Source organism: Melanotaenia boesemani, chromosome 1, assembly GCF_017639745.1.
Source record: "Melanotaenia boesemani isolate fMelBoe1 chromosome 1, fMelBoe1.pri, whole genome shotgun sequence".
Taxonomy (NCBI): Eukaryota; Metazoa; Chordata; class Actinopteri; order Atheriniformes; family Melanotaeniidae; genus Melanotaenia; species Melanotaenia boesemani.
In genome coordinates, this window is record NC_055682.1 from 26,279,251 (window position 1) to 26,293,663 (window position 14,413).

The 14,413-nt window shown below is 40.4% G+C and overlaps 1 protein-coding gene across 1 annotated transcript in view; it reads right to left on the minus strand.

The window, feature by feature from the left end:
• ush2a (Usher syndrome 2A (autosomal recessive, mild)) overlaps nt 1–14,413 on the minus strand; it is a 250,130-nt gene that overhangs the window by 1,386 nt on the left and 234,331 nt on the right. Inside the window, 19 exon segments of the mRNA XM_042001931.1 lie at nt 790–990; nt 1,423–1,491; nt 2,050–2,137; nt 2,293–2,434; nt 2,574–2,657; nt 3,342–3,518; nt 3,624–3,722; nt 3,864–3,982; nt 4,070–4,215; nt 4,327–4,419; nt 4,550–4,756; nt 9,150–9,480; nt 10,914–11,083; nt 11,170–11,451; nt 11,697–12,066; nt 12,157–12,518; nt 12,756–13,097; nt 13,399–13,544; nt 13,641–13,722. Of these exon segments, the coding sequence (XP_041857865.1) occupies nt 790–990; nt 1,423–1,491; nt 2,050–2,137; nt 2,293–2,434; nt 2,574–2,657; nt 3,342–3,518; nt 3,624–3,722; nt 3,864–3,982; nt 4,070–4,215; nt 4,327–4,419; nt 4,550–4,756; nt 9,150–9,480; nt 10,914–11,083; nt 11,170–11,451; nt 11,697–12,066; nt 12,157–12,518; nt 12,756–13,097; nt 13,399–13,544; nt 13,641–13,722 (3,510 nt within the window).

Genomic DNA, 14,413 nt, shown 5'->3' on the forward strand with positions numbered 1-14,413 from the left:
TGTAGTTATATAGCACTGTACTGTACCTGGAATGATACCCAAAGCGCTTTACATTATACATCACATTCATCCATTCAGACACACATTCACACACTAATGGCTCAACCGCGACACATCAGGAGCAATTTGGGGTTCACTGTCTTGCCCAAGAACTCAACTTGGCTGAGGATCAACCCGGCAACCCTCAGGTTACAAGACGACCGCTCTACCTTGCTGAGCCACGCCACAATTGTAGGGGGACTCTTGAAACTTGCCTCAACTCAAAACAAATATCTTCATGGGCAAATGTTTACTGATTTATGGAATTAATTCTAAATGATTGATCAGAGAAAGTGAGTCAAACTAAAGGCATCATAATGACTTGTGGGGAGAGTTTATTTACTTTGTTTTTCATGTGAGAAGGTTATACTTTTTTTAATTGGAACCAGAGAGGGCTCATAAACTTAATGTCTCTAACCTAAAATTCCATATCTTATATACTTTTAAGATTTGTGAAAAGTTGTTGGGCGTTTTGTACTATAGTTTAGTTAGCAGTTATCTACAAAAATCAGATAACAGCAGGTAAGTACAAAAAACAAAGTCAAAGGTTTGGACACGCTTTGATGGGAAAGTGTGTCCAAATCTTTGAATAGTAGTGTTACTTTTATTATTTCCTTTCAAAAGATCATTTGATTTTCAAGTAAAATAAGGGGAGGCTGGTTTATTCCTTAGAGTAACTGTAGTACAGCAGTGTAATCACTGCTCTGCTGTGTATCTGTTATCAAAACATAAACATACTTTAACCCTCACCAGTCCAGAATCATGTCCAAGGGGATTGTCCCAACTTCCTTCCTCCATCATCAGTGACTTCCTGTCAATTAGCTGGCTGACGCTGCGATGCAGGGAATGCTGGGAGTAGGCCTGAGGGAGGTCTGTTTGGATGGGAGCTCGTAGAACAGACATGGGGCTGAAGCGTGAGCTGCTGCCGATGATCTTGGTGTCTGTCAGACCCTGCGATGTACAGTTTTAGTCCAAGAATGATCAGATGTTTGTACTCAACACTTCAACTATGGCCAAATATTGTTTGTAAGTGGTTTAACATGTAAACTCATTTTTAAAATGATAACTCTGACTATGCCGCCTCTAGACATTAATCACATAAATCTGAAACACAAATAAGGAATAAAGTTCTGTTTCACTCTTGTCTTTTATAATACAGACATCCAACAGAGGGCAGTAGTCAGCTAGGATTAGCCTCTGAATAAAACAGAATGGTTTTGAGGATACGTTAACAGAGCGTACATCTCTTACCCTCACACACAACTACAAGCAAACCACTGTTTTTATGAGAGAGCGTGAGATATGCACACGCACAAGGCATGCAGATGCAAACAAAGAGGACATGCGCATCAGGGCAACCCGCAAAAAACCACATTCTCATACCTCTGTGTACACAGTGTAGCTTTTAAGCATAACGTTGTTGATCTCAACACAGTCTGCTACAGTGTCAAACTGCAGGGGGACAGTAAAATACACATTTAGGGGCTTGTCAGTAAAAAAGAAAAAGACAGAATAATCTTACTGTGGGGCGGTCAGGGAGCAGCATAGAGCTGGAGAGATGTTTAGAGCACAGCTCAGGACAGGGCCTCTGAGAGAAAGAGAAGGATGGAGAGAATGGTGTTGAAAGTGATAACGGGGAAAAAAAATATTTGTAAAAAGCATTAGAACAATTGGGACAAAAAAAAGAAAGAGGAAAGAAATTGAATGAGCAAAATGAATAAACTATAGAACGATGGTAATGCTCCTGTAGCAAAGTCAGCATATTATCAAATTAGTCATATTATTAGATGTTCCAAGGTCTAGGATGATGGAGCAAAGCAGGTGTACAAACTCCCAAGGTTCAGAACTACAACTACCCACAGACAGAAGATGTTTGACTTGCTTTAACTCACATTCAGCTTCACATTTACTTCTGTGCTTTTCTCTCTTTCTTATCCCAATTTACCACTCTTTTCCCCTTTAGACCACCCTCTGTGTCTCTCTGCTGCTCTCTCTCTTTTTGCCTCTCACCGTATACGTCTCTCCTCCAGCCTTTTTGGTCTTCTGAAGCATGACCAGCGGAGGGCGCTCTCTAGCTGATGGATTTTTCCTCAAGGCTCTGTAAGAGAGACAACAGACTACAAATTTCAACTTTGTTTGGGCAAGTTTTTAAGATGAAAAAAAATGCTGTGTTTGTAAATTATGTGTAAGTTATGCAGTGCTGTATGCATCAGCGCAGCGTTTTTGAGAGGAATAAAGTCTTGTTAAAAATACCTTTGTAGAACTAAACCCAGCAGTATGGCAAGCAGAAACAGACCAAGCAGGGCTAACAGCAGGATAAACCAGAGTTCAGAGTAAACAGGTGTGGCTGACATGCCAACACCTTGTTTCCCACTATCAACGGGCTCAAGAGGACCTGCTTTCAGAGAAGGAGAAATAAAGAAGTTTAAATGCATGATGTGCTTTATCTTGTGTGTGATTTTTTTTATTACATTGCTTAAAGCTTCCTACAGTTATTTCTTAATGATTTTGTTTGATGAATGAGTGAGTGTTACTTTGGCCTGTGGCCGGGCTGTATCGGATGGTGGGAGTACTGGCACTACCATTGTCTGTGGTACAAGTCACCTGAAATGACAAAGCTACATAAAGAGAATAAAGACAGAAAAAACATTGAGAGTTTAAATTATGTGAGAACATTGTACAGTAGAGGTAATACCGATAAATCACAACATTTTCATGCTACAATAGCTCCAATCCTTCTGTAACTTTGGACAAGTCCTAAGTGAACATTCACTTTCCACATGTGTCAGTGAGCCATGGATGCACCTTGTTGTTAATTTACCAGAATCCTTCCTTGAGGGCTGTAAATTGTAAGTATTTTTTTCTAACTTCACTTTCTTCACTTTTACGACAGCTGTTTTAAAGTAGCAGCACCTACAACACACGTACTAAACCTACAACAAATAAAACTTTGCACAGGAACAAAAACTACCGATAAAAAACCTAATGTATTTATTACTTCTGATTTAAGAGAAAAATCATTTTACATTTAGTAAGTGATGACTAAATATCTAAATACATAACTACACCTCATATCATCAACTTCTAGTACATCAGCTCCAACCTGATAGCCAATTAAATAAATTAATTAAAAAGTGACATAGAACCACCTAAACATTATGCTAAAAGTAAGAGATGATTACTCTGTACAATAGTAAATCCTTCTTTAGTATTGATGCTGAAGGACCAGTGTGTGTGAAAGGTAGCTGTACACTCAATGTTCTTGTTGAGTTTGTGTACATGTTTGGTGTGTGTGCTCTCACTTTTCTGTGATGTACGGGGAATATGAAGATAGCTGTAGAAGCCAGTATAGACCCTGAGCTGGCTCTCTGTTACAGTGTACTCCTTCAGATACCCATTGAGGGAAAAGCTCCTCGTCCAGTCCAGCCAAATAACTGTCAGGTTACCGTCCACTGAGAAGGCAGACACATACTGGGGAGCTGAGGGATGACACAGAGGGGAGATCAGAGAACGTCTGGATGCGTTATAATACTGCTTTTAAATGGTTTAACTGTGGCAGCTGAAGGTAGGTATGAATGTGTTACCTTCGCTGAGTGTGCTAACAGTCGTCCAGTTGGAGGCAGTGCTGCCCATGTTGTTAAAGCAGGCAGCCCTTAGCTCATAGGTGGAGTATGGTTGGAGACCTGCACAGTTTTGGTGTGTTTAATGACAGAAATACATCGTATCTGTTATGCTACTCAAGCACAGGTTTGCAGACTTCATATTTACTGAACAGCATCTAGATACTTTAAAAATGTGTTTATTTAACATATCTGTGAAATCACCTGTAACATTGTAGCTTCTTTTTTTGCCAAAAAAACAAATTTCTGTTGGTCCCTCCGTGCATGGGATGGGTATAGGCTGGGGGGGCTGTGGGCAAGGCAACCTGAGATGAAGCTCACAGCTGGACACAAACAGAAAGAGTGAGTGAGATTATGATGTATTCTGTATCCATTTTGTGTAATGCTCACTTCTTAAAACTTCACCCCACCTCTCAATTATCCCATTAGGTGCCAGAGGCTCATCCCATTCCAGCTGAACAGAGCGAGAGGTCAGGGTGACAGGGCGAGGAGGAGGCTGATCAGCCGGGGGTGCAGCTAGGGTGTGGAGCTTCCTCAGTGGACCCTGGCTACAGCACTGATAAATGTTCAAAATGGAGACAATTTAGATACAAGCTAATAAGTAGCTGCAATAGCAAACTAGAGACAATTAGTTTTATGAAGTAGACACTGCATTTCATATTATTACCTGAAAGCAGGTGCAAGCCTCAATTCCTACCCAGTAGTGTGTATAAGGAAGCAAACCATGAAGTGTCTGCTGATGGGATGTACCTTCTGAGAGCTACAAGCAAAGGACAGCGTTACGTAAGAATGCCAAGTAAAAAACAAAAACAAAAAACAAACAAAAGGTGAGGATTAGCATAAAATAAATGCAGTACAAGTTATTGTTAAGTGAGGAGCACTCTTTTTACCAGAGTTCGGTTGTTGTGGTCCAGTGAAAATACTCTGTATAGACTAACAATCCCGTTGGGCTGGGCTGGAGGAAGGATGTCCACTACTGCCGAGGTTGCTGAAACATGAAGGAAAACAGGCGGGCCAACACCCTCAGGTGGGGCAGGTCCTGTTTTCCCACTGACCCATGGACTGGCAGCATGACCGGCTGAGTTCACTGCCCACACCTGTTGGCCACAAACCATATTACAGAAGTAAATAATGTGATCAACATTCATGTTAGGGAGAACAAGTCCCATACATTGTTGGATATTTTAAAATATCTTATGAACTCCTCCTGATGAAGACTTCTCTTAATTAACCAATATTCACCAGACCAGCAGAGGATTCAATTCATCGGGCCATCCATCAAAAATACCATCAGCAGTGAGAGCAAAACCTTTTCACCATGCAACCCAACACTAACATATCTGCATGACAATTACTTTTCACCTTCATCAAGGAGTTATACTCACTCATACACACACACTCACACACACACGAGGTAATCTTATTTGTGTGCTTGTGTTGTGTATAATTAGAGGGTGTACACAGCACAGGGTCAGGCGGGGTGGAGATTTGCATGTGTAAGTCATCTGTAGCCTGTCAGAAGTAGTGCAGAAGGCAGATGGATGGGTCTGAGCTTTCATGTTGAAAGTGTGTATCTGTGTGCGTGGTTTGTTGCTTGTGGCTATGACTATGAGATTTGTGCGTGTACGTGGGTGCATGTGTGTTAAGAGTTGAATTAACCCCAATAATAGTCAATTAGGCTGTGATCAATCAGACTGATTGATCTAAATGACAGCACAGATGGACTGAGATGGGCGAGGCGAAAGAGGAAAGGAGGATGGAGAGACTGGGGATTGGAGAAGATGGGAAGAAGGGTGGACAAGACTCAAGGAGAGAAAGCAGGAAACCAAATGGAAGAAGCAGAAGGAATTTTGTTTAGTAATTTTTTGTCACAAATCCAGATGAACCTGTTGATTCTCCTAAAACAGACAAAACTAACCTCATCCACTGGCCAATAAAACTGTCTTCTGCTTTTGCTGAAGATAAGAGGAACACACGTGACATTTACTGTGTCTCTCTGCAACTCAACATAAGCAGTACTGATCCTTGCTGGCTAATAATGTATTCACCCTTTTCATTCTCCTTTCCAGCTTTTATAATAAATCACATTGGTTCAGTACTGGTGCATCAGACTGGCAGCAGTCCTCTATGAGACAGAGCCTCTCTGGCTATGACATGTGAAAGGAAGACATGAAAAACAGGCCCAATCTGTATGATAACAAAGTTTAATCTTAACCATTTCACTTTATAAGTTATTTTCTAAGTGATATTGGCCTGAAGGAGGAGTGAATTACATGAGCTGCATGACACAGTGTTTGTAATTTTGAGTGTGTACACAATCATAATGGATTTAACATGAAGAAATTAAGATGCAACTGAGGTCAACTTTAATTAAAAAAAAACCTCTTGTGTTGCTTTCACTGTCTGTTTGGAACCATAATTCATCTGCATTGTGAAATGCTGTCCTTTCAGTTTTGCAGCATTTGAGCTGATAGTAAATCTCTGAAATAACCCTGCCACTTATATCAACAGCCACATCATCAATAAACAATAATTGTCTTGGCAGTCGAACACGCCTATGCCATCACAAAGTCTCCATCATGTTTGACAGAATCATTTTCCAACATTCTGGTACAAGTAAGTTTTAGTTTTATTGGTCTAATAAATCGTTTTAGCATATTTTTATTTAGCCTGTTAATTGTTCAGTCTTAGCAGTGGTTAGCATCTTAAGGTAAACTTAAATATTTGCATCATTGAAGGCATCTCTTGATATAAAGCTGATTATCAGTCAATTGTCTAATTACTTTTTAACCAATCAAAATGAAGAAAAAAAATAAGTCTCTAATTTTTAAATAGCTAATATAGTATGTTTCTTTATTCAAAGCTGAGAGGCTACACTTTAATCTTTACTGCTACATTACAACTGTGCTGTTCTACAGGGGAAATCTGGGATGATATATTCATGGATGTGAATATAATTTAATTATATTTGAAGTGAGAAGATTAACGAATTTATCTGATGTTGTAAAGAAATGTCACAGCTCAATAAGCTGAGTTCAACCTCGGCTTCTTCTATATGTTTGTGAAAACAAGCTGCAATTTTAGGACATCTTAATAAATTATTACAATGAAATTTTTTAAAATCATATTGTCACTCAATATAAACTGTCTCTGCTTAGAAGTAAACCAATGTGTGTACTAAAAGCATTACCTAATAGCACACAGAGTAGATTCTAGTTTACAAGTGAATGAGATTTTTTTTTTCCATAGGTATGTATGTGAACAGTTACTTTTACTGTTATTCCAGTAAAAGAATTCTGAACGCACCTTCTCCTGAAACACTGTCAAACTGTAGTCAACAAGCCAGAACTGTTATTGTAATCCCACTTCCTACACTCTATCAATGGTCCGGGGGAGCAAATATAAATATTTTCCTAAATAGTCTAAAAAAAAAAAAGAAGCTTGAGATAGTGTTCATTTTCGTCCTACATATGCAGTTGTAGCCCAAGACATGTAGCATCACTCGCTGCTTAAAACAGTTTTAAACTTGCCACTGCTATCATAAAGTATCATTGATGACAGCAAGGTATTCCTACCCAGCAACAGCCATGTTCTCCACTTCCATAGCAACAAATTTAAAACCACACAATGACGCAAGACTGAGTGAGATTAAAAAGTTTGTGCCACATAGAGAATAAATGTTTAAAATGAAAGTCAGTCCAGATCACCTTGCCCTTGATCCAGAGCTAAGAGGTAGAACTAATTTCTCTGTCCTTATATCATCTACAAACTTTTTACTGCTTTCTCTCCGCTCTTCTCCTCTCGCCTCCTATTGGGCCATGATTTGGCTTGTTAGACACAAAATAAAAATATACCCCGTTAGCTGCCATGGCAGCAAAAGAGCCGCCATGGCAACAAATGCTTTCAGTACACTTCCAGACAGTATTCCAGCCTTTTTATTGGATAGCTGGACTGCAGACTGCATTTTAGCGCTGTGATAGGCCGATACAGTAACTTGGCGGGTGCATCTACTTGAGGTGAAGGGGCTAAGTTGTGTGAAAGTGGGCAGTAATTAAAAGCACGCATAAAACTGTCAATAGGAGCTTATGACCCAGTGTAATTAGCCTAATATGATTTCTCTCTCTGCACTGTGCTTTGCTAAACTGAACTGACTTGTCCTTGTGTATGCCTACAACACAAAGACAGAAAGAATCAGGGCCAGATTGTAACACAGACAGATTACCTGGCAGAAATACAGAAAGGCAAACAGGTAGGTGGCTGGGACAGTAGACAGCCACAGCCTATATAGTAATAAGTCACTGTATGGGCAGGCAGATAAAACCTCGCTTAGTGACTTAAATAGTTGGCAAAAATCTTGTAAGTTAAATATCCATAGATTTATGTACATGCCGTGCAGACACGCATGCATGTACGTTTACAGACACACTCAAATACACCTATTACTACTGTTTACATGTGTTCACGACCAACACACATACCACCAGCTTGTCTATGCACCCCAGTCCCCCACTGGCTAATCCTCTGGGGATGTGTAGCGGTCACCATTAAAAGGTCTTTCCAATACAAGCTCTGTTACCATGGGGGCTAACAGTTAATTCGATTGGCTGGCTGGTAATCAGGAAGTGGGGTGCTCGGAGGGCCCAGTGATTAATGGCTCGGTTGCCCGCTCGTCATCTCCCGTAGATCCTCCCTCCCTCCCCCTCATGTCATAAATTAAGACCCTCGTAAATAAAGACGGCATCACAATCAGGCAAACTTAATCAATTACATCGGTTCTCTGGCCCCAGCTCATACGTCTGACAGGCGGGAATGCTAATGTTATTGTTGCTTCTAAAGGGCTAACCTGTCAATTAGTGTAGCAGTGGACAAGCACAACAGCATGAATATGGACTCCTCCATTTAACACCTGTCTGACAACTTGTGAGTATGGATGCTGTATTAGTTGATGTATGAGCATGATCTGTTTGCATGTGTGTGTGTGTATGTATCCAGACATTTAGAACACACCTCATTGTCGAAGATGACTACATCCTCTGACGTATCATGAGAAACTCAGTTTAATATTTAATTATTTTCCTGTGTTGAACATAGATGATAAAAAGCAAGTAAAAATCCTGTGGGAGAGAAAGTAAAGTGTTTTCTGGCTTCTAAAATTATATGTCTGCAGAAAAACTATTCAAACTATTTGTATTTACTTCTGGTATTTTAGTCCAGCAATCTGAGGATTTTGTCCCTTTTATGATTTTAAAAATCACAACTGCTGTTAGTTAGAGGGCAGTTTAATGTACAAACATATGAATTTGCACAGGAAAATCATCTAATGTAGTCAAAACCCTCAAGAAACATTTCTTTTTTCTAGAATCTGCCAAGGGACTAGTTTACATTTCATCTAATCTGTTTATTATGAATTAAATTAGATCTTAAATAGGAATAATTCTTTAGAAGCTTATAATGTGTCACACATGCCAAAAAATAAAGATAGCTTTATACCTGGTACTGATACACTGTATAGGGCTGAAGTCCACTATCTTTGAATGACGTAGAGACATTTCTGTAGACAACTGATGCTGCATCACTTCTGTGGGTGTCAGTGGTGACGTCCAGCCTGCGGTGCACCTCGTAATGAAGGATTCTACCATTTGGCTGAGCTGGAGGGGACCAGGTGAGTAGGAAGCTTGTGTACAGGCTGGGGTTTGTGTCAGGTTGGAGGTCTAACAGTGGTGCTGTCTGTCCAGTAGGGGGAGCCTCCAGCGTGAGGACAGAGGACCAGTCACTGGAGGAGCAGCCCAGTGCTGTGCAAGCCTCCACCCTCACCTCATACCTGCACATACACAGAAATGCAATCAGTAAAGGATGATTATAGATGGAAAATATTTAAATACCCAAAAAGTTCAAATACGTTCAAGACAAAATGACTCAAACTAACCATTCACAGCCAAATCTGCTTCATCTTTACATTTCAGACACATTTCAGACACCAGATACAACATGTATAAAATGCTTCTGGTCCCAATTCTTGGGTCAGATTTGTTAAGGAATGGGTATCAATGGAAAATAGAAAAGTTTTTCACACAAACTGCTGATGGCTGATCAAAATTTTACAACCAGATGGCTAATATAAAAGGTTTACTTGCTGGGCAGTTATCAGATTTAAAAAAACACAGAAAAACATGCATTTAACTAATTGTTTAAAGAGAAGTCTGTCTCAATTCAATGTCTACAGCCTCCTACCAGAATTCAAAAAACATTGAGCTTGTGTTACGAGGTTACTGTGCTTTTGGAGGAGAGAGAGAAATAATGACAGAGAGGAGAAAAGGAACAAAAGGAGAGAAAAGGGGATGACAGAAGTAGAATGAACAGAAGGTCATCAAGGAGAGGGCAAGTGATCTTCACATGATAAGGCTGATGAGCTTTTATTATCTGAATCTTATCAGCACATGCACATGCTCATGCATGTACTGTCACACATTCAGGTATACTGACATGCACACACAGGACAGGCAGGCACACAGCTACGCATGCATGCCCACCCCGACATACAAGCACACACATACTGTATTCAGTCTACAGTGTTGCACTTGACAAAGATATTGTCCCTCTTCCACATCTTGCTTTGCAACATTACTTTGGTAACTCTGTCCATTTTATACCAATTTTATTTTAATGTCTACACAGTGAAAATTGACCAATTTTTAAAATATTTTTTGGATTAGATTTCACATGTGCTCCTTTCCTTGAATCTCAGATTTACCCCTACTCTTCCTAATACTTCATTACACAACTGACTAGAAAGTGTGGAGATATGTTGGTCAGCTGTCCTCTCAGTTCAATACAGTTCAATAACATTAATACATTCAAATTAAAAATGAGTAAACAATACTGAAACAGTTGACTTTTTCAATATGTCAGAAAAGAAATTATGTGACCTTCTTTGAAACAATTAATTAGGAGGGCCCCTATTGATAACAGGGTGAAACTAAAAAAATTACACAAAATGTAGATGTTGTTGCCAATGACAAAAATAAGTACAAACTTTATATCTATTATTCCTTCGGATTAATCAAAACTGAATTTAAAGGTGTAAATGGTAGATCAAGTGCCAGTGATGAGTCTTTCTCCTTGACATGGATGGTTCAAACAGAATAATAATCATGAGCACACTATTAAATTGAAGAGCCTCAAGATACGAGAGTTTTGTAAGAAAAAAACATGTTTTTGTGTATGATTCTGTGGTGAAGATGCATTTGAACTAACCTATGGTAAGGAGCCAGCCCATGTAGAATGGTGCGTCTGTCAGAGAAGGCACTGTCCTCTGGAGTAAGCACTGTGCTAATGATGTTAAGCTGGACTGGATCTTTCAAATACACAGTGTAACTGACTATGTCTCCATTAGGACGAGCTGGAGTCCGCCACTCCACTCTCAACTGGTAAGAAAAAGAACATAAGGGATGAAATTTGTTCAACAACTTTAAAAAGTCATTATTAAGCTCTGAATAAATAAATGACTCACCTGGCTTGCCTTCAGGGGCATTAGCGTTGGGAGACCCACACCAGAAGGAGCTGATGAGTGGGTCTTTGCTGTGGCTACCTCACTGCTCACAGCACCTCTACTGTTGTTGGCCCGCACAATGTAGCTATATTCCTCACTTGGCAAAAGCGTGAAGTCATGGTAATGGGTCTCCGTGCCAACATAGATAACTTCACCATCTCTACGAAGTTCATATCCAGTGATAATGCCATTAGGGTGTGTTGGTGGTCTCCAGCTAATCTCCACTGACTCAGGGCCTGTAACCTTAAATGTAAAGTAAAAGGTGCAAACAATCTGAGACAAAGACAAAACAATAACACACACCTTCTCAATAACAGTCAAACATAAATGAAGTGATGTTACATTTCTTCTTCAATTTCTGAATAAATTTCAGCATATTTCATTTATATTTAAACGTAGAAATGTGATGAGACAAAAGAGGTTAAGCTTCATTTATTCAGATTAGAGTAATGGAAGTTGCAAAACAAGCCAAAGATGAAGAAAGGTACCTTAAGAATTGGGGCAGCCATGTCAGTGGGAAGAGCTTCCTCAGTAACAACAGACACTGTGACACTGGTGGTGCAACCACCGCTCGTACAACCCATTAGTACCAGATGATATGAACTGTGAGGCTTCAGATCTGACAGCACTGTATTGAGATCTCTTCCACGATAAGCCTCTTTGTTGTTTAGTTTTAACACATATTCTGTCACCTCTCCATTCTGCATCAGAGGTTTAGTCCAAGAAATATCTATACTATTAGATGTGATGGCATCAACTGTGGGAGCTTCCACTGTGGCAGGTGGGGCCTCCAGGGTTGTGATATTTGTTTGTGGGCTGGTGATACATCCCTCAGACGTGCAGGCTGTCACTGAGTAGCTGCAAGAAGACAGAATATTTAGAATACTTTTTGGGTGTTTATCAAGAAATCAGGAACTACAAAATGGTCGAAATAAAAGAAACCAATACCTATAAGTTGAAAATGGCTGCAGGTCTTCATCTGTGTAGGAGAGGACTGTCGGGTCAAAACTGAATGAGAAACTAACATTGTTTCTTTGAATCCTGTAAGACTTAAGAACCCCATTGGGCTCCAATGGAGGAATCCAGGAAAGTAGCACTTCACTGGGATGGCCTTGAAGGTGATGCACTGTCGGAGGTGCCAGGCCACGAGGAGGAGCTTGATTGGTTGTTACAGTTATCCATGGGCTGCAGGTGTGCCCAGCTGGGTTGTGTGTACACACACTAAACTCGTATTTTGTCCAAGGACGCAAACCAGTTGCTGTAAAGGAAAAGGTTTCGGCATTTTGTGGGGATTTTTCTCTGAAGAGCACCTGTATAGAGAGCGTAGATGGTTCAGGTTTATGCTTCAGTAGAAATAAATTCTTTATTCAAAGTTTAAAAGTTCAAAGCATCATCTGTGTGAACACACAGATTTTTTTCTTAAATTCCATCTTAATACAACATAACAGTGAAATCAAAGATTGATGCAACATTGAAAGTAGCTATATGTTTTTTCCAACTAATTTCACATGACTAATAAACCCTGATGGTCAATTAGTTTCACTTACTTTACCCCATTCAGCATCATCTTCATTACTCCGTCCCCTCCCCTGTTCCTCCAGAGTCCTCCCAAGCACAGAGTACTCTCCAACCGGCCCATTAGGTTGTGAAGGAGGGCCCCAGGTAAGTGACACATAGTCTGGGCCAATGGAGAGAAGCCTGGGGGGTGGCTGGGAAGCAGGTGGTGCTGCTGCTGTGGTGATGTGCTGAGGAGGTGTATGAGTGCAGCCTGCTGATGTACAAGCTTCAAGAGTCAGAGAATACATGGTCCATGGCTCCAAGCGACGAAACAGGAAGCTGCGTGATAGTCCACTGAACTCCAAGTTCCCCTCACTGTACAAGTTGTAACTCTTAAAGAGAAAAGAAGGAGAGGAAGAGCAAAAGTAAGAAGGAAGCATTGCAGGTGGAACAGAACGGAAAGCGCACTGACAAAGATGGGAAGTAAGAGAAGGGATGTGTCTGAGCTTAGCACAAGATACTGTATGTGTGTAAAGTAAAAGTAAATTCAGAGAGCATGTAGATGTATCTAAATTAGTTGCTGAAATAAACCACTAAGGTGAATTGTATAATATCTATCTTGTGCTACTAGAGTGCAATCTATTGCACCGTCTGGTATGTGTGCAGTAATTTTGTCATGTGCGTTTAATGTACCGTAATGACTCCATTTGGAGAATGTGGCTCATCCCAACTAAGCAGCAAAGCCCTGCCTTGCTCTCTCTGCTCCACTGTGAAGTTAGCCAGGCCAGCTGGAGAAGCCTGCTGGGTCCTTATATTCACCCATGGACTGGAAACACTGCCTGAAGGATAACAAAACATTTAAGTTCATTTGTGCTTTTGTTATTTATTCTATATGTGTTGAATGAGCAATTAAACATCATTCCACCATTACCTACCTGCTCCATTCACAGCTTCCACACAGACACTGTACTGACTGTATGGTTCAAGGCCGTAGACTGTAGCCTCAAAGACTGAATCCTGACAGAGATAGAATGGTTTAGAGGGTGCAGAGAAGTGACAAAAGTAAAAATGAAGAAGGTATCAGACAGTAAGAGAAAGGGATGACAAGGAGATTTCCCAAAGAAATATGGGATTTGGGAGAAAAAGTGGGGTTTTAAACAAAAGGGTGTTTAGGCAAGAGTTAAAAAAGAATAGGGAAACGGATCAAATGCCAAAGCAGGAGGAGAGAGCAAGAGAAAATTAGTTACACAAACAAATCCTGCATGAATAAAACCAGTGCATTATTCATTAAAAAGGGAAGGAAAAGGAACAATGGTGAACTAAGATGACATAACATGGGATTTGTGATATCAACATTTCAACACACAGGCTCTGCTGGGGTGAAGTAAGTAGAAAGAAGTGGCAGAAACAGAGAGACCAGCAAGCAAATGGCTATCCCCAGTGGGTGAGTTGAAAGCTTCCAGATTGAGTGTTTATGTCACACATGCACCCTTTCATATCACATACACAAACACACACAGGCACAGGGTGTGTGCCAGTAGCTTTAGGCAGTGGGACCCAGCCCAACACCCTGGCAGACACAGGGAGAGTGTGTAAGTGTGTGTGTGTGTGTGTGTGTGTGTGTGTGTGTGTGTGTGTGTGTGTGTGTGTGTGTGAGAGAGAGAGAGAAACAGTGGAAACACCATTTGCTAATTGATAAGAGACACAC